The sequence below is a fragment of the Sinocyclocheilus grahami genome, unplaced genomic scaffold, assembly GCF_001515645.1.
Source record: "Sinocyclocheilus grahami isolate Dianchi unplaced genomic scaffold, SAMN03320097.WGS_v1.1 scaffold342.1, whole genome shotgun sequence".
Classification (NCBI taxonomy): domain Eukaryota; kingdom Metazoa; phylum Chordata; class Actinopteri; order Cypriniformes; family Cyprinidae; genus Sinocyclocheilus; species Sinocyclocheilus grahami.
Genome location: NW_015505521.1, coordinates 117,015 through 135,269, shown reverse-complemented (window position 1 = coordinate 135,269; position 18,255 = coordinate 117,015). Strand labels below are relative to the sequence as shown.

General features: G+C 37.9%; 1 protein-coding gene across 4 annotated transcripts; it reads right to left on the bottom strand.

Annotated features, from left to right (window-relative positions):
- Positions 1 to 687: 687 nt before the first annotated feature.
- LOC107603183 (protein AATF-like) lies at positions 688 to 17,006 on the bottom strand. 4 transcript variants are annotated; one of them, XM_016295902.1, is made up of 12 exons: positions 16,871 to 17,006; positions 15,113 to 15,286; positions 14,544 to 14,954; positions 14,274 to 14,411; positions 11,638 to 11,752; positions 11,033 to 11,264; positions 10,534 to 10,698; positions 10,216 to 10,299; positions 10,028 to 10,095; positions 9,869 to 9,949; positions 9,648 to 9,719; positions 688 to 924 (listed from the first exon to the last, which is right to left on the bottom strand). In XM_016295902.1, exons 1-12 carry the CDS (start codon positions 16,953 to 16,955, stop codon positions 873 to 875), a joined length of 1,677 nt encoding a protein of 558 aa, XP_016151388.1. In that variant the 5' UTR covers positions 16,956 to 17,006; the 3' UTR covers positions 688 to 872. The 4 variants fall into 4 exon arrangements, with proteins under 4 accessions (XP_016151388.1, XP_016151389.1, XP_016151390.1 ...); XM_016295903.1 differs by having other exon boundaries at positions 14,544 to 14,951; XM_016295904.1 differs by having other exon boundaries at positions 14,544 to 14,948.
- Positions 17,007 to 18,255: the final 1,249 nt, after the last annotated feature.

Here is an 18,255-nt window from a genome sequence, read left to right as displayed (position 1 = left end):
AAAAGATATACCTTCGAGTTGGACTCATGAGTTTGGGTTCCCCAGTTACGTTTTATCATGAATTCCTTTTGTCAACCTGACACAATGTAATGCAGGAAACGGGCAAATTCACAACAAAGTACTGTTACTAATTTAGGAAGCAAAGGTTTAGCTGTTAATAATGGGTTATCTATGTATAGATGTCATAAATGTACAATAACAAAAACAGCACCGTAAATTCTAAGGATCAAAGAGGGTGGGAAGTCACACAATAAAAGTATGCAAATGAGCATAGCCAAAAACAAAAATCCTTAGGTTTGGTGACTGTTTCTACCACCAGATAATCAGTGCTTGTCTTCACGCTATTCTTTAGTCTTGAGAGAAATCAAATGGCAGACAGAAGGATCCACACTTCCATTGATTTATCAATTCAGCAATCATTGTCTCATTCAGTCCCCTCTGTGTGGGTTTCACAGTCTATTCTCATACTACCTACCAACCGACAAACTGAATCACGGCAGTTCAATACCCAATTAAAATGATGGCAGCCAAAGCTTGTGGTAGATAATTGGAGGAGAAGGTTTCTCTGATACCTCTAATCGGATTACATTACAGAATGCTTCCAGAGAGGGTAAAACAGATGTGCATATTGGTTTCACTACATGTGATCATGTACTAAGTGTAAAATTAAAGCATCAATGAAAACACTGTTGACAAAATGGTATTTTAATACAAATCGGCACTAAAATGTGACATTGTACAATTCAAAAGAAAAGTTTAGTTTCATTTACAGGTACTCTCGAAACAAAAACCTAGGTTTGAGTCTGGGGTAGGTTTGAAGTGTGTGTGAAAGCAATACAGCACATACACACTAGAGTTTAAGCATGTTTCAGTCAGTGTGCCATCACTGGACCATTCGCAAACAGGGAACGAAACAGCTCGGACCTGAAAACAAACAGAACACAATAGGTTGAATGCATAACTGAATTTCTCAACTCAAAGGCAACATTTAGTGTTCTGCTGAAAGCAACAGATTTTGTCACTGGTCAAATAATATCATTTTAAAAAGTATCATATTTTGGACAGTATCATAGTCTTAGACATGTTCATATGTAAATACAATACATCCAGTGTCACAGTATACTTCTGTTCAAATGTTATATATAAAATTAGTACTTTTATTTCACAAGGATGCATTAAATTGATCAAGTGACGGTAAAAATTCATAATGTTAGAAAATATATTTAAAAAAATGCTATTCTTTTGAACTTTCTATTCATCAAAGAATCCTGAAAAAAAGCATCACTGTTTCCACAAATTATTATGCAGCACAACTGTTTTCCGCATTGATAAGGAGAAATATATCCTGAGCACCAAATCAGCATATTAGAAGCATTTTAAATTGTAATAATGTTTCATATTACTACTCTTTTTACTTTATATTTTATCAAATAATTGGAAGTAAATAGGCCAATTGAGGATTAAAAGCTGGGGCAGGGCTGAGGCCAGGCTAACAGGCCCATCCTTAATCTGAAATCCCTGTTAGAAACGCGCAACCAGCGTTCAGGATTACAGCACACTGCCGCCGTCACACAACGCATACATTTGGATCCAAACAGAACCCGGAGAAGCAGAGTGGTAAAGGAGAGATGCTCAGGATCAATGGGGAAAGTTGAGTCCCATCTCTGCTGATGAGGTTTACCCAGGACCCAGAATTCCCGGCTCTCACCATCACCCCATCAGGGGCAAATGCACTGTGATTATTTCTTAAGCCCCAGCAGAATATGTCTGCTTGCTCGCCCTTGTGCAAGAGAGAGAAAGAGAGAGTGTGCACCCCATCCTGCAACGTCGGCATTAACATTCATGGGGCCAGTGGTGCGTGTCGGGACTATGGAGCCAGAGTTGAGATACGGCAGAGTGGCTGTGTAAGCAGGCTGAGGGAATGTGTTTGTGTGTGTGTATGAATGCATCTGGCTGTACGAGGAAAAGGTCGCCAACAATTCCTCATCGGCAAAGGTCACCGGTCACTCTGATGCCATCGGCATACATCAGTATTACTGTAGTTCACCGATTGTTATGTAAATAAGACCAATCCAGCAAGCACATACTGTGTGTGTGTGTGTGGCTGGCAAAGGTCAGGCTTCAGTATGTGTCATCTATGACTCTGATAACAGTCCCAGTGTTATTAGCATGTTAACTGTTCAGAATCAGACCACTATCATGATGTAACTGAATGCTACATACACACACACATAATGTTTGAGGTTAGTAAGATTGTTTAATGGTTTTTACACTCACCAAGGCTGCATTTATTTGACCAAAAATACAGTAACTGCAATATTGTGAAATATCATTACAATTGAAATTATTTTTTTTTTTTTATGTTTTAAAATATAATTTATTGCTGGGATGGGCAAAGCTCAATTTACAGCAGCAATTACTCAAGTCTTCAGTGTCACATTATCCTCCAGACATCATTATATCTTATATACAGCTGTATTATCCAGCTGTATTTACAACTAAAAGATATTAATTTAAATAATTAATGCATTTAGCAGACGCTTTTATCCAAAGCTACTTACAATGCATTCAGGCTATACATTTTTACCAGTATGCAAAGATATAAGACCAACACGTCAGAAAAAAACAAACAAACAACAGAATCACCGAGTTGGAAAAAGAATCACCCCCTTGTGTCAGTATTTTGTTGAACCACCTTTTGCATTTAATTACTTTAGTCTGTTGGGATATGACTCTACTAACTTAGCATATCTAGACTTCTATCCTGACAAGTGCTCCAGTACCTGCTGCAGAGAAACACCCCCATAACAGGATATTACCACCTCCATGCTTTACTGGAGGAATGCTGTCATTTAGATGGTGAGCTGTACTGGATTTCCGCCAGACATATCATTTGGTGTTGAGGCCAAATAATTCAATTTTAATCTCATCTGCCTCAGAATCTTCAAGGTGTGTTTTGACAAAGCTCAGTTGTGTCTGCATGTGGCCTTTCTTGAGGAGTGGCTTTTTTCTTGCAACCCTCCCATACAAGCCACATTTGTGGAGAATGTGTGATATTGTTGTCACATGCACACAATGACCACTCTTTGTCATAAATTCCTGCAGCTGCTTCAGAGTTGCTGTAGGCCTCTTGGTAACCTCTCTGACCAGTTTCCTCCTGGCTCTTTTATCCAGTTTGGAGTGACGTCCTGATCCAGGGAGGGTCTGTGTTGTACCAAATACCTTCCACTTCTTAATAATAGACTTTACTGTGCTTCCAGGCATTGAATTTTATTTTATTCTTGTGCCTGTCCACAACTTCATGCCGGAGATCTTTTGACAGTGCTTTGCCACTCATAGTTGATTGTTTGCTTCAGTTGCACTACCAAGGACTGAAATGCTCCAGGAAAGCTCTTTTCATGCAGAGCTGATCGAAATGACCACAGCTGATCACAGTTGAAAGTCAAATGGCTTTGTGTGCCATTGAGAATGTTAATAGCTACACCTGATTGAGTTTACAAGTCAATTTTAGAAGGGGGTGATCCTTTTTCCAACTCCTGGTTTTTCAAATTCCGGTTTTTAAATGTAATTTTTTTCTGACATGTTGGTGTTATATCTTTAACTTGGATGTTGTAAGTTGCACTGAGTAAATACAGCTGGATAAAACAAAACAAAAAAGTGTGTCCGTCTTCATTTCAGGCTTCAAAGAAACAATGTGATTATTTTAAAGGGGGTGATTCTTTTCTATACCCACTGTATATATAGTGGGATAAGTATTCAACACATCAACGTTTTTTTTTTTTATTAAACAATTCCATTGCAGCAATTGCAATGAAATGTTTACCAGATGTTGGTATAAACAAGATGGATAGATAAGGAAATACATTGATAAGGAAATCATAATATTACAATCCATAATATATATATATATATATATATATATATATATATGTGTAATAAAGGTGAAATGACACAGGGAAAAAGTATTGAACACGCCTGCTGAAATTGTATTTAACACTTAGTGGAAAAGTCTTTATTTGCTACGACAGCTTCAAGACGCTTCCTGTATGAACAAACTAAATCTTGAATATTCCGGAGGACCGTCTTGTGAATCTTGATCTTTAGTTTCTTCCACAAATATGGTTTCATGTTTGGTGATTGCCTGGGTCATTCCAACAACTTTATTTTCTTCCTCTGGAACCAATTCAGTGTCTCCTTTGCATTATTTATATAGATTCAGATGGTTGTCCTGCTAGAAGATCCATTTGTGTCTCAACCTTATCCTGGTGGATTGCAACAGATTAATCTGATGATTTTCCCAGTAATTGGCTCCAGTCATCTTCCCTTCAATAATATGGATTTTGCCAATACCACGAGAAGAGAAACAGCCCCATACCATTATGCTTCCACCTCCAAACATCACTGTTGGTATGGTATTTTTAGGGTCATATGCAGAGCCATTTCTCCTCCAGACATGGCTTTTGGTATTACTGCCAAAAAGTTAAATTTTTTGTCTTTGCATCTTCAATACTGGAGCCTTCCAGAGTGTGCGTGCAAGTTTTGGCAGTGACAAATTGAGTTTTGCGAAGTTTGCTGCTTAAGCTGTTGTGGTGTTCATTCACATTGTTTCTAGATTATTGTGTTGAGTGATCAGATGCATTTTAAATTACTACCAAAAAAAAATGAACTTTTTTTTTTTTACACAAAAAAAACAAATTTCACTGTTTTTTGATCCTGACACAAAATGACCAGCTAACATTGACTAATCATATCAGCAGCACATGTGAAAGTGTGAATGAGTACTAGTCAGGTGAAATCACTATCATACTAATTAGATTGTAAGAGCAGACTGATGGAGGGAAGAAGCACTTCCAATCATTATGTTCTTGTTAGCAATGGTTACCTCCAAAGGAACACGTGCAGCCATCATCGCTTTGCATCAAAATGGCCTCACATGCAAGGAAATTGCTACAAAGAATATTGCACCTGAAAGAACCATTTACCGGATCATCAAGAACTTCAAGGAGAGGTTCGACTGCAGTGAAGTCTTCAAGACGTCCCAGAGTGTCCAGCAAGCGCCAGGACCATCTCCTCCTGAGGAGTCAGCTATGGAATCGTGTCACCACCAGTGCAGAGCTTGCTCAGGAATGGCAGCAGGTTGGTGTGAGAGCATCTGCACGCACAGTGAGGCCAAGACTTTTGGACAACGACCTGGTGTCAAAAAGGGCAGCAAAGAAGCCACTTCTCTCCAAGAAAAAAACGTCAAGGACAGACTGAAATTCTGCAGGAAGTACAAGGTTTGGACAGCAGAAGACTGGTGCAAAGTTATTTTCTCTGATGAAGCTCCCTTATGACTGTTTGGGACATCTGGAAAATCGATTGTACGGAGAAGAAAAGGTGAACTCTACCATGAGTCTTGTGTTGTGCCAACAGTGAAGCATCCTGAGACCATCCATGTGTGGGGTTGCTTTTCAACCAAGGGAGTGGGCTCTCTCATAATTCTGCCCAAAAACACTGCCATGAATAAAGGATGGTATCAAAACGTCCCGCAAGAGCGACGACTTCCAACAATCCATGAGCAATCTGATGATGATCCGTGCATTTTCCAGCATGATGGAGCACCATGTCACAAAGCAAGAGTGATAAAGAAGTGGCTCGAAGATCATTACATTGAAATTTTGGATCTGTGGCCAGGCAACTCCCCGGATCTCAATCCCATTGAGAACCTGTGGTCAGTCCTCAAAAGGCGAGTGGACAAGCAGAAGCCCACAAATTGTGATCAACTCCGAGAACTAATAAGGCAAGAATGGATCGCCATCAGTCAGGATTTGGCCCAGAAGCTAATATCCAGCATGCCAGAGCAGATTGCAGAGGTTATGAAGAACAAGGGTCAACACTGTAAATATTGACTCATTATATTTTTTGCCAATAAAAGCCTTTAAAACGTATGCTTATTATTGTTTTTTTAGTATACCATAGAAACGTGGAAAAATAATCTACAAATACTGAAGCGGCAAACTTTGCAAAACACAAAATTTATGTCACTGCCAAAACTTTTGGCCACGACTGTACCTGCTGCCTCCTAATCTTTCCGGAGTGTTTTCCAAATGGTCCTTGGGCTACCCTTCTGACTAACCGTCTGACTCCCTGATCTGAAATCTTGCAAGAAGCTCCTGTGCACGGCCTACTGATGGTGGAGTGATGTTCCTTCCACTTGAAGATAATGCCATTAATCATGCTTTCAGGAACATCTAGGAGTTGTGAAATAGGGTTGGGTCGATAGATGATGCCATCATCCATCGTCAATGGCTGATAGACATCACGATGTTGAGCCAGCATTGCACATAGCCTACTCTGTTAATACTATGGAGCGGCAGTACTTGCCACACATTTTACAAGATTATATGTTTGTCAGTGGTACTAAGGATCTGCAAATCATTCGCCATCGTCCTCGGTCATCTCTCCTTACTCTGTTTATGTGGTAAGTGACATTTTATGTACTGTAGGATGTATCAGGCAACCGTTACACCGTGTTTACACTGGACGCGACAGTTGTCGTGTTGCACCGCGCCGCATCAGCTAAAGCCTGTCTACATTGGACGCGACAAAGCGAACGTTGAAAAACATTTGAAATTTGTGTCAGCACGTCAGAAATAGAACGCAACAGCAGTTTACAGTTGGGGATTTGTCGTGTCGCATCCAGTGTAGACAGCATCACTGATTATAATGAGTTCTATAGACTATAGTATTTTGTCCCGCCGCGCCACTCACGTCCGGTGTAGACAGTGTTAGGAATCGTGTTTTCCCTTATAAGGATTCACGCTTCGGGCACACCCCCTAACTGTGGTGCATGCTGCATGCATTATAGTTGAGCACAATTTATTTCTGTCACCTCAAGTCCTCTACGTGCTCAAGTAGCACAGCACTGTGACCATGGTCACCTCCACCTCTTCATCAATCCTTCCTCTCCTCTCTAATCCTGCATCTCTCTCCTCTGCACCTCTCCACACCCAGTGCAGCATATGCTAGAAGCCTTAAAACGTCCTCACGAATAATTACTGAGAGTGTGTGAGGAAAAGAAAACAGTAAGAAGACTATAGAGAGAAGATCAGTGTATTCAAGCATGTGTTAAAGGCTTGATTTTGTAAGACTGTGGGTTTGATTTTCAGATAGGGTTTCCATGTTTTATTAAAGCAAAAATGTACTCTCTCATATCATTCCAAACCTGTATGATTCTATTTAGCAGAATGCTGAAGCTCTTATTTGTATAAAGTCAATACTGACTGCTGTTGTAATGCTCCAAAAAGAACAAAAAGGCATCATATTATATACTGCATTCCGAGTTATCTACAGCAATTTGACAGCTTTGAGTGAGAAACAGAACAATATTTAGGTAACAGAAAACTGAGGAGAAAGGAGAGTAAAAAAATCAGGACTATGATCTCCAGTTGTTTTTAAGAATATCTGATAGGTAGTGCCATTGTGTACGATGTACTTCAACATCTGCACCTTTACATAAAATAATGTGATACCATGTTACAGTGACAGGAATATCACTTACTAATGTATACCATGGTGCTGAATGTGTCATATTCATGTACTACATATGGTATTTGATGAATACCAAAGTAATACTGCGTAACATCCCAAAAACAAGTTTAAGAAAGACAGTACAGGTGAATAGCGTACAAGTTTATCTAATAGATATTACCATTATCTAATTAAAAAAGGCCTTTAAATCTACAGAAGCAAACAGATAAAGTGTAAACACAACTAACATAGTATATTTATATTAAACTGCACACTTTGTAAAATTCAAATATATATATTTTTTTTATTATATTAGTTTTATATTACATCCCTACTGTGTTATTCCTATGTATGTCTACACTATCATGTATGTTTGCACTATGTTTGTACTTTCTTCTGCACTGGAAGCTCCTGTCGTCAAGTCAAATTCCTTGTGTGTGTAAACATACTTGGTAATAAAGCTCTTCTGATTTTGATTCTGATTAAATATGCACTAATTTCCCTAAATTTCAAGAACAGAAACCTGAACACTGGATAAAGCCAGGTTCAAAATGATTGCTTCATTTTGGTGGCATATTAGAGTTAAATGTTTTTAGAGGGGTTTTTGGATATCCATAGTTGTGTGTGTGTTTAATCTCTTTATCACATATATCAGAAAATCCTGTCAACTGTTAGTATTAAAATGTCAAATACATATCAGGTGAACAATACATTAACAACCCTCTGTAAAAACCTTCAGAATATAGAATAAAACTGGAACGTATGGTGTATATGTGCTACTGAAGCACAGATTTTTAGTTCAGTGTGTGAGAAAAAAAGGCCTTTAAATCTACAGAAGCAAACAGATAGTGTAAAAATAAATAAATGAATAAACACTGAAATGCATGTTTTGGATGTTTTCTTTCCACTAGTCTGAAAGAAGACAAGTTATGGAAGCAAAATAACCCCAAATGTCAAAAATTGACCAGTACCAGGAGAGAAAAAAAAAAAAAAAAAAAATTATATATACAGTGGGTACGGAAAGTATTCAGACCCCCTTAAATTTTTCACTCTTTGTTATATTGCAGCCATTTGCTAAAATCATTGATTGATGATTATTATCAATGTTGACAACAGCTGTGCTGCTTAATACTTTTGTGTAAACGGTGATCTTTTTTTTCAGGATTCTTTGATTCTTTAATGAATAGAAAGTTCAAAAGAGGCATATTGATTTGAAATATAATTTTTTTGTAACATTATAAAATGTATTTTCTGTCACTTTTGATCCATTTAATGTGTCCTTGCTAAAAATATATATATTAGTTTCTTTAAAAAAGGTTAAAAAAAAATAAACAGAAAATAAAAACTGACTTCAACTTTTGAACAGTAGTGCATGTATGTTGTTTAATATGATGCATTATGTTTTGATCATTCATGTGCCAATGAAAGAAAAAAATGTAGCTACTAAACACCTGATATGCACAACTGTCTTTGTGGAACCATTGGAAAACAAAACAAAAGAAAAAATGGGAAGAGGGATTAAAAGTGAAATCTTTGAAATGTGTGAGTGTTTGTGTATGTGCATATCTCCACAGTGTGTTTGATTAGCCTGTTCTCTGTTTGAGGAGGATTACGGCTGGCTGACAGGACAGAGAATCACACAACTGAACCGTTAATTAAACATATGCGCGCACGCACACACACACACACACACCTACAACTTCCTGCTGGTGTCACCACGGCACAGAAACACAGTAAGGCCATTCAAATCATATACTGAAGACGCTTTGACAATTAAAAAATGAAAGTTGTCATTTATTCCAAACCCACTTTTTTTATTTTTTCCATGGAACATTTAGCAGAATGTTCTAGCTGCTCTAACAACAGGTTTAGTCTGTGCATCACATAAAGCTATTCTATAGCTTCGTAAGACTTAGAATATAATGCACAAGTCATGTGAACTGCTTTTCAGGTGCTTCTTTGTGAGCTTCTGTTGTTGTGGTTTGGAAAACAGCAGCTGTGATTTTCTGCTAAACATCTCATGTTCCACAGCGTTAGGGCGAGTAAACGGGACAGATTTTCATTCGTGTGTGAACTATGCCTTTAGACAACTGACTCTGAAAAAATCAGACATGAGGAGAACATAAGACGTCACTCACCGGGCATCATCACTCATGCTGCTGTTGTCTATTGAAGCCATGAAATTCATCAGCTTACTGTGAATGTGAAACCTGACGAGAAGATTGACAAGAGAAATTTCTTTCCTTTTCTTTTGTTTTTAGGGGGAAATATGACATGTCATCGACAGGTTTTGTGAGATTTGCGTGTATCTACTGAGGTCTGAGCACATCTTGACTCTTTTAGGAGAATAACAGCTTACCTGATCTTCCTGCCTTTGCTGGCTTTAGTGTCCACCTTCTTCTTGATTTTACTACGTAGTTTCTGGATGGCAAGCCACTGCCTGTGAGAGCAGAGGTTGAGTTATTATGGTCAAATGTGAACGACACATGAACAGGTATATACACGCACACATACTCACTTTCCCATGGCCACTTGATCATTGGGGTCTGTCGCACTTGTTTTGCGCTCAATAAGCTCTCGAAGTTGCTGTGAAAAAAAGAGAGTGAGAGCCCTGACATCACATCAGTCTACTATTTTCTTTATAACTACTCGACATTGTTGTTGACAAAGTAACTGCATAATAATTCACCCTGCCTGTTTTCTTACCTGGTGGTAAAAGTCATCGTCATCAAAAATCTCCTCATCCAGATCTTTAAGGTGCACATTAGCTTTCAGTGCCAGTTCAGCTGCCTGAAACCACAGAGAGTGAGCTGAATGAGTCAATTACTTTTAAAAGCAGTTTTACACGTAAATACAATTAAATCAACAGATATATATAACCTACTGAAATGGCTGGGTTGATTAGCCTAAAAATGTTGCACTTAATAATGCTAATAACACTATGGCTAATGTGGTTTTCTTACAACTACAGAGCAGTAGATTCATTAAAATAAATTGTCCTTTAAAAGCAGAGCGGTGTCTAACCTCTCCCTCTGTGATACTGCTGTCTATTTCAGGCGTGATTGGCTCCGGCTTCCCCAGAACTCTGTATTTAGACCTCCGCGTCTGTGTACGTCTCACCAGCCTCTCTTTGTCCATTAAAACCTGCTCCACTTGAGTAAGGATATTCCTGTCAAATGCTCCGAAACCCTGTTTGATGGGAAACACAAAGAGATAGTAAACTAGTGAAGACATACAAGTTGACATGTAGAGCAGTGACAGAATTGTCCTACTGTGTGACATTTAAACACACACACACACACACACACACCTGTATATATGTGTATGTATAATATAATATAATGCAACACAATATAATATAAAAGTATTAGGACACCTGACACCATCTGGGAATTTTTCTCATTCTAAATTCATAGACATTAATCTCAAGTCTGACACCCCTTTGCAGCAATAACAGCTTCGAGTCTTCTGGGAAGACTTTTCACAAGATTTTGGAGTATTTCTTTTCTTCTTTTTTTTTTACCTTTTTGCTCTTGCCCGTTGTGAGTCGCGTCTTGTCATACCATTTCTGCAAGGTGGCATCACGGTAAGGCAGAAAAGCAGCAAATCGTTTGGCCATAAAGTTGGGATACTCTGCCATTTCCAGTTTTCGTTTGGGGGGTCCGCTTCGCACTGCTTCCTGTTCTTGCTCTTGGCTATCATCCCCGTTTTCCATATCATCCTCACTGTTAATCTCTTCATCATCTTTAGCACTGCTGCATGTGAAATAAGAGATATAAATAAGAACATTTTACACTTCTGGAGTTTGGACAACTGTCATGTAGGAAAAAATTATCTCCGATTAGTTTCCATTGATAATTCACAATTTCCATTTGTGGGAAATAGAATAAGAATGAGGCGATATGTTAAAACATTTTTGGAACGATGGTTAATTAACATCACAAGATGTTTAACAATGTATACAGAATGGTTACATAGCACTCCAAAGTAATTTGAAGAATACCATGGTATTTTTTTGATAGACTTCTGTTAATAAATGGAGCCTTTTAAGAGGTAGTTCACACAAAAAAAGAAACTTCTGTCAACATTTTATTAACACAAACTTATTTTAAAAGCAGAATTTGGTACCTGCTGGTGCCCCAGGACTTTCCCTGAGAGATGGCTCTGGTTTCAGGGTTTTGGTAGAGCAGCAGATCTTGGAGTTCCAGCAGAGACCTTTGTAGAGCCTTTAGGGCTTTATGACCTACCACACACACATAGATATGAGCTGATCATACAGCACATGTCGACCACAACATCAATTCAGCACCCATCTGTAAACGCAGGGTCATTACAACTCACCTCCTCTGATCTTAGTCATTCATTCATGCACTACACTAGTTAAAAGCATCAAAACGCATGAAGAAATGAACTCTACAGCCCAAGGCACATAAGCCATCAAACAAGATACTGATTCCATGGCACAGAAAACAAGCTTAAGGTGAAGTAAGTCATTTTGATTTTAAAACTAGAATTCAGCCATTTATGATTTAGGAGAAGTACTTAAGATTTTCAGCCTTACGGTAAACAAAAATTCCACAGAATTCCATTTCTATAGACCAACGTATCATACACTCCAAGAAAAAAAGGTGCTGTCACTAGTCTGGGATGGTACGGTACCCTTTCAAAATGTACTAATATCTACACAAAACGTACAAAAATGTACTATTTAGCTTTTGTACCTTAAGGTACTGTACCAGTGACAGCTCTGTACCTTTTTTCTGAGAGTGCAGAGACTAAATGGTCATCTATTTGGACGTGGGCCAGTAAACAACCATTCAAAACAACGCAGAAGCCACAAGCAATTAAAAAAAATGTACTAAAAACCACTCAAAACATCTTAGCAATCGTAAAGCAATGCCTTGTCATTGGCCACAACCCACAATGCCCTACCACGAGCTTTACCTGGAAAGCACATAGCTACAACTAAACCAATAATAATAATAAAAAACCTTTAGCAATGATCAAACCAAGTGAATCGTTTTAAAATATTCTGAAGACAATATACCTCCTAGTATTCCTACAGAGCCAACAAGCAAAGCAAGGCTTGCAGCACAAACAAGCCTATGCTACAATTCACTTAATGAGAGCAAATAAATAAAAAGACTGGGGGGGGGGGCATCTTTACTGCTAATCAAAAGTACACATGCACCTCTCTATCCATCCCAAAGCAACGCGCTGTTCAGAATTCAGGAGGACGGCCCCACATCAGTCATTCCCTGGCTAAAGGACCAGTGCAATAAATATGCAAATGAGGAGCAGGCAGTCTCTCTAAGCAACCAGATCTGCTTGAGAAAAAAAGGTGCAATGTATTAATTGCTCAGAGCCAGAAGAATCCTGATATTAAAACTACAAGTGATGTTGGGGCTGTTTGTTGACTGCACAGATGATGTCAAGTTTAAACAGTGAAAGAGATGACAATTGAACTGCATGCTCATATGATTCCTCACTGACTGTGGACTCAAAAGTAGACACAGGATGGGTGAATTAAAAATAAGTTTATGCCTTTTCCCATGTCTGTTAGCTATCTTTTGAGTCGGGCTGCACGATATTGGAAAAAAACTCATATTGCGATATTTTTTTTCTTTTGCTATATACAGTATATTGTGATATAAAAAAAAATCAGATGACTTCAATAGCTCTATTTAGAAGAAAAAAATCGGTGATTTTGTAAATTAAACTACAAAGTAAATCTAATAAATCTGTGTTAAAGCTACAAAAGTGATTTTCTTTGTGTTTTGATGTTTAATTAACGTTCTTGACAGAGAAAGCAACAGGAACATTAAATTGCTGTGAACCAATACACTTTTATTATACATCAATTTTCTTTCTCGATTGTTTACCTTCACCTTAGCCATAAGCAACTGTGTTTACAAGGATACTTGCAGAGCACAGTATTTCAGGCACAAATAGACGCAGAAGTGAACAGAAATCAGTGTTCACGTGCATCTGCTTGGCTCTCACCGTGTCTACACCAGGCGCGACAAAATACTATGAACCCATTTTAATCAGTGATGCTGTGTGACTGACTACACTGGATGTGGTGCGACACGACAAATCCCCGATAGTACCTGATGCCTCGTTTATGACGTACTGACACAAAGTTCAAATGATATGCAACGGTCGCTTTGTCGCGTCAGGTGTACCTAACGATCAGTAGCCTATACTAAACATCGCACATCTTGCGATGTGACTATCGATATATCGTGCAGCCCTACTTTTGAGGCATCTTTAGGAGAACACTGGCATAGTGTATTCAAAAGATTATTTTTTTTAAGTAAAAAATAAAAAAAATACAGTAAAAACATTATTACTGTGAAATATTACAATTTATAATAACTGTTTTCTGTTGTAACACATTAAGAAGTAAAATACTGATTTTTTTTACTGTGAGTTTTCAGCCGCCATTACTCTAGTCTTCTGTGTCTTCAGAAGTCATTTTAATATGCTCATTTTCATATTACCAATGGTGAAAAGAGTAAGTGCTGCTTACTATTTTTGTGGAAACTGTCATACATTTGTGGATAAAGAACATCATTTATTTGAAATAATTATATATATTTTTCATGTTTTTACTATCATTTTTGATGCATCTTCATTTAATGCATGTCATTTAATGCATCTTTGCTCAATAAAAAGTCTTTAAAAAATATCTGACTGTAGAAAAACATGACTCTTTTTAACTTACTGTTAAATGGTGGGTAAAATAGAGTAAATTCACCTACTATTTTTTAAAGCTTCGGCATATTCAGCCCCTCCCCTGCTCTTGAACTCTGGGAATGTCTGTGGCTGTGGAAGCTGATTGGCCATCACAAGAGCTTTCTGTATGTTGATTCGTCTTTCAAGCATTAGGTCCCAAAGAGCTGTGGAGATTTGACAGTGTAAATGACAGAGTTTTGGTAGTTTCTATTTTCTTTTAATAGATAACTATAAATGTATATTTATTCAATTATTTATTGTAGAGCACATATGTGAACGTGTGCAAATATCCATACCGAGCTGATTTTTCACTGCTTTCCCTTTTTCAACCTCTTCATCAACTTTCTCTTTAGAGAAGGTCCTTAGGGCAGTTTCCTCCTCTTCATCTTCCTCAGTGCCTTCCTCACTCTCTCCTTCACTGGCAGCTGATTCCTCTTCTTCATCATTATCTCCCAGATCATCCATTCCCTCTGTGAGTTTCATAAAGTCTGTGACCTTCATTTTAGAGACTAAGCTGGACATGTGTGAGCTATCATCTACATTGAGATCCTCCTCGTCATCGCCTTGTACTTCTTCATCCTCATCGTCACCATCATCTTCATCTTCCTCGTCATCATTGTCGTCTTCATCCTCCTCCTCCTCATCACCTTTGATGCACTCCATGTACTTGTCCAGCATTCCATTTTCTTCATCATCATCATCATCTGCTGAAAATGTTCATATAGATGTTAGTTCATTCTTAACGCAGATAGCTATAAGCAAGTTACTAGTTAGCCGATTATTTGAAAAGTGCATAAAATGTACAGTTTTCAAAACATCACCCTTTTTGTTCAACCGGTTCGACCGGTTCAACACTTCACCTCACCTGATCCATCCAACTCTTTCTGTAGATCTTTTCTGGTTGTTGCCTTGCCCCGATATCGACGATCACCATCAGCCAGAATTGCAGCAGAGCGCACCCGCAGATGGCCAGATAAAAGTTCATCGTCATCGTCATCACCACCTTCATCAAACTTCTCTATGACTTTAGCTTTCGTCTCTGCAGTTCACAAAAATGATGCAGTTGTTTAGTTATGCTAAGTACACATAGGCAATTACAGTCATACAGTCACGTAATCATATCAACAGTCAATGATTCATATGTTACACATGAAACCAGCATGTACAGTGGGGAAAAAAAGTATTTAGTCAGCCACCAATTGTGCAAGTTCTCCCACTTAAAAAGATGAGAGAGGCCTGTAATTTTCATCATAGGTATACCTCAACTATGAGAGACAAAATGAGAAAAAAAATCCAGAAAATCACATTGTAGGATTTTTAAAGAATTTATTTGCAAATTATGGTGGAAAATAAGTATTTGGTCAATAACAAAATTTCATCTCAATACTTTGTTATATACCCTTTGTTGGCAATGACAGAGGTCAAACGTTTTCTGTAAGTCTTCACAAGGTTTTCACACACTGTTTTTTGGCCCATTCCTCCATGCAGATCTCCTCTAGAGCAGTAATGTTTTGGGGCTGTCGCTGGGCAACACGGATTTTCAACTCCCTCCAAAGATTTTCTATGGGGTTGAGATCTGGAGACTGGCTAGGCCACTCCAGGACCTTGAAATGCTTCTTACGAAGCCACTACTTCGTTGGACAGCTCTTTGGTCTTGGCCATGGTGGAGTTTGGAGTGTGACTGTTTGAGGTTGTGGACAGGTGTCTTTTATACTGATAACGAGTTCAAACAGATGCCATTAATACAGGTAACGAGTGGAGGACAGAGGAGCCTCTTAAAGAAGTTGTTACAGGTCTGTGAGAGCCAGAAATCTTGCTTGTTTGTAGGTGACCAAATACTTATTTTACCGAGGAATTTACCAATTCATTCTTTAAAAATCCTACAATGTGATTTTCTGGATTTTTTTTCTCATTTTGTCTCTCATAGTTGAGGTATACCTATGATGAAAATTACAGGCCTCTCTCATCTTTTTAAGTGGGAGAACTTGCACAATTGGTGGCTGACTAAATACTTTTTTGCCCCACTGTATAATAAAGATTTTGACCATATCACCAGACGATTACAATGTCTATACCATAAACAATGAATAAAATGTATGACTTTCACAGTTGTTGTAACAATACTGTAATTATCAACAGGCCTTGCTCTTATACATAATATTATGCTTCTACATAACGTGGTAGTATTATAATGGTACAGTGACCGTATCATATACTGAATGACTACCATATTCATATCCTCCTGTACTATAGTATTTACATCATACTTCAAAGAATAACATGGTACTACCACAGCACACAAAATACACATAAGTACCATTGTATTGTACCACTGGTACATTCTTTTAGTGGAAGCTTAAGTATACAAGTAAAAAACAGAAAATAGCCTATTGTTTGAAAATAAAAGAACATGCATCATTGTTGTTATTATGACAATAATGGGTATTAGTAACTTATATTAAATGCCATGATTCACTGGTCTTAATAAGTGTGAAGTAAAGCTGTTTCTCAGTAAGTTGCAGTCACATCGTGCTTACACTGGAGGTGCAGATTTTCGATTATAATAACGCTAAAACGCTTTACAGCGCATTCAATAAACCGATGTGTTTTTAATGTAAAATACCTTCATTTTGGTCGTCCTCGGGATCCACGAAGCTTGGTAAAGGATTTAACGAATCCTCGAGCTGCTGTGATATGGAAGCTGCCATGTCTGCCCCACGCTGTTACTCTCCCGTGACATCATCAGAGCGCGCCGCGTAACGTGTGTAGAAATGCAGTGCTCAGTACTGGTTCGATTGTCTTTTCTCATCGAATATCATTAACAGAGTGATGGAGGTTAAAGACATTACATTATTGTAGGTCCTCTATGCCCCGCAAATTCGAACATCTGGGTTGTGCTGTTCTGTTGTAAATAAATCTTAACTAATGATTCCTAAATGCATCTACTTTCGGAAGGCCAAATAAAGTGCTTTTGCTTTCGCCTAGAAACACACAGCGTCTCCCTGACATGGCTGCATCAACACTAACTGCGGTTACTGCAACCACACCTTCTTTCTTTGCGTGCACATTTGGGAGGCATCATGCTAATATTTCCACATAGTGATGTAGATATGTGGGGGCGTGTTAGAACGAGCCGTTTTAGGAGGGCGTGGTTGACTCTTAACTTTTATAAAGAATATCTCTTTGGATTTGAGACTTTAGTCTTCGCAACTTTACAGATCTTCTTTATGCACCAAGAGCTTGTAACACTTCAAAGAGAAAGGAAAACTTGAAATCGCATCATATGACCCCTTTAAGTGAATTAAACCGCACATTTTTATTGTTTTCGATAAATTTAGCAGATGACGTGATCAAACGGTGGGTCTGGAGAAGAGAAGCAAGATTCGTTTTTTTCTTAGTTGATGTTCTTTTTTATCACCTTTATGAACAGAGACTACAGTATGAAACTCTATTTATATAAAAAAAAATGTGCCTAAAAAAAACGTGTTGTAAGGTTAGATGATATATAATAAAATGCAAAATTTTAAAGAGTGCAGTTTTTATGTTGTCTGTGTGTACTCTGCGTAGTTGTTTCATTTTACTTTGAAATGTACAATATATTCTTCTGACACATTGACGTGCTAATAAAGTAATTACTAGATAATTGTGTTTATTATATAAATTACAAATTGTATATAACTAGAAATTTTTAGTTTTATGAACGTTCTCAGCTTTATTTCTTTTTTACATCATTATTTTTGTATTGTTACATTTTGCATCGAGGACCTCCTAACACTGACATTTATCAAGTCCTCAAATAGAGGACTCGCTAAGAATGCCTGGATGCCCTCTCTGTGTTTTCTCCAGAGACTCCCTGCAGGGTGTTTTTTATGTTTCAGTTTTATTACAGATTATAAAATTCCACACTAGGATTATCAGATAACCCTAATTCAGAGACTAATGCACATGATCCGATTTCAGTAGAGTTGTTTTAAAAATAAAAAAACAAATGCAATTTATGTATTTGTG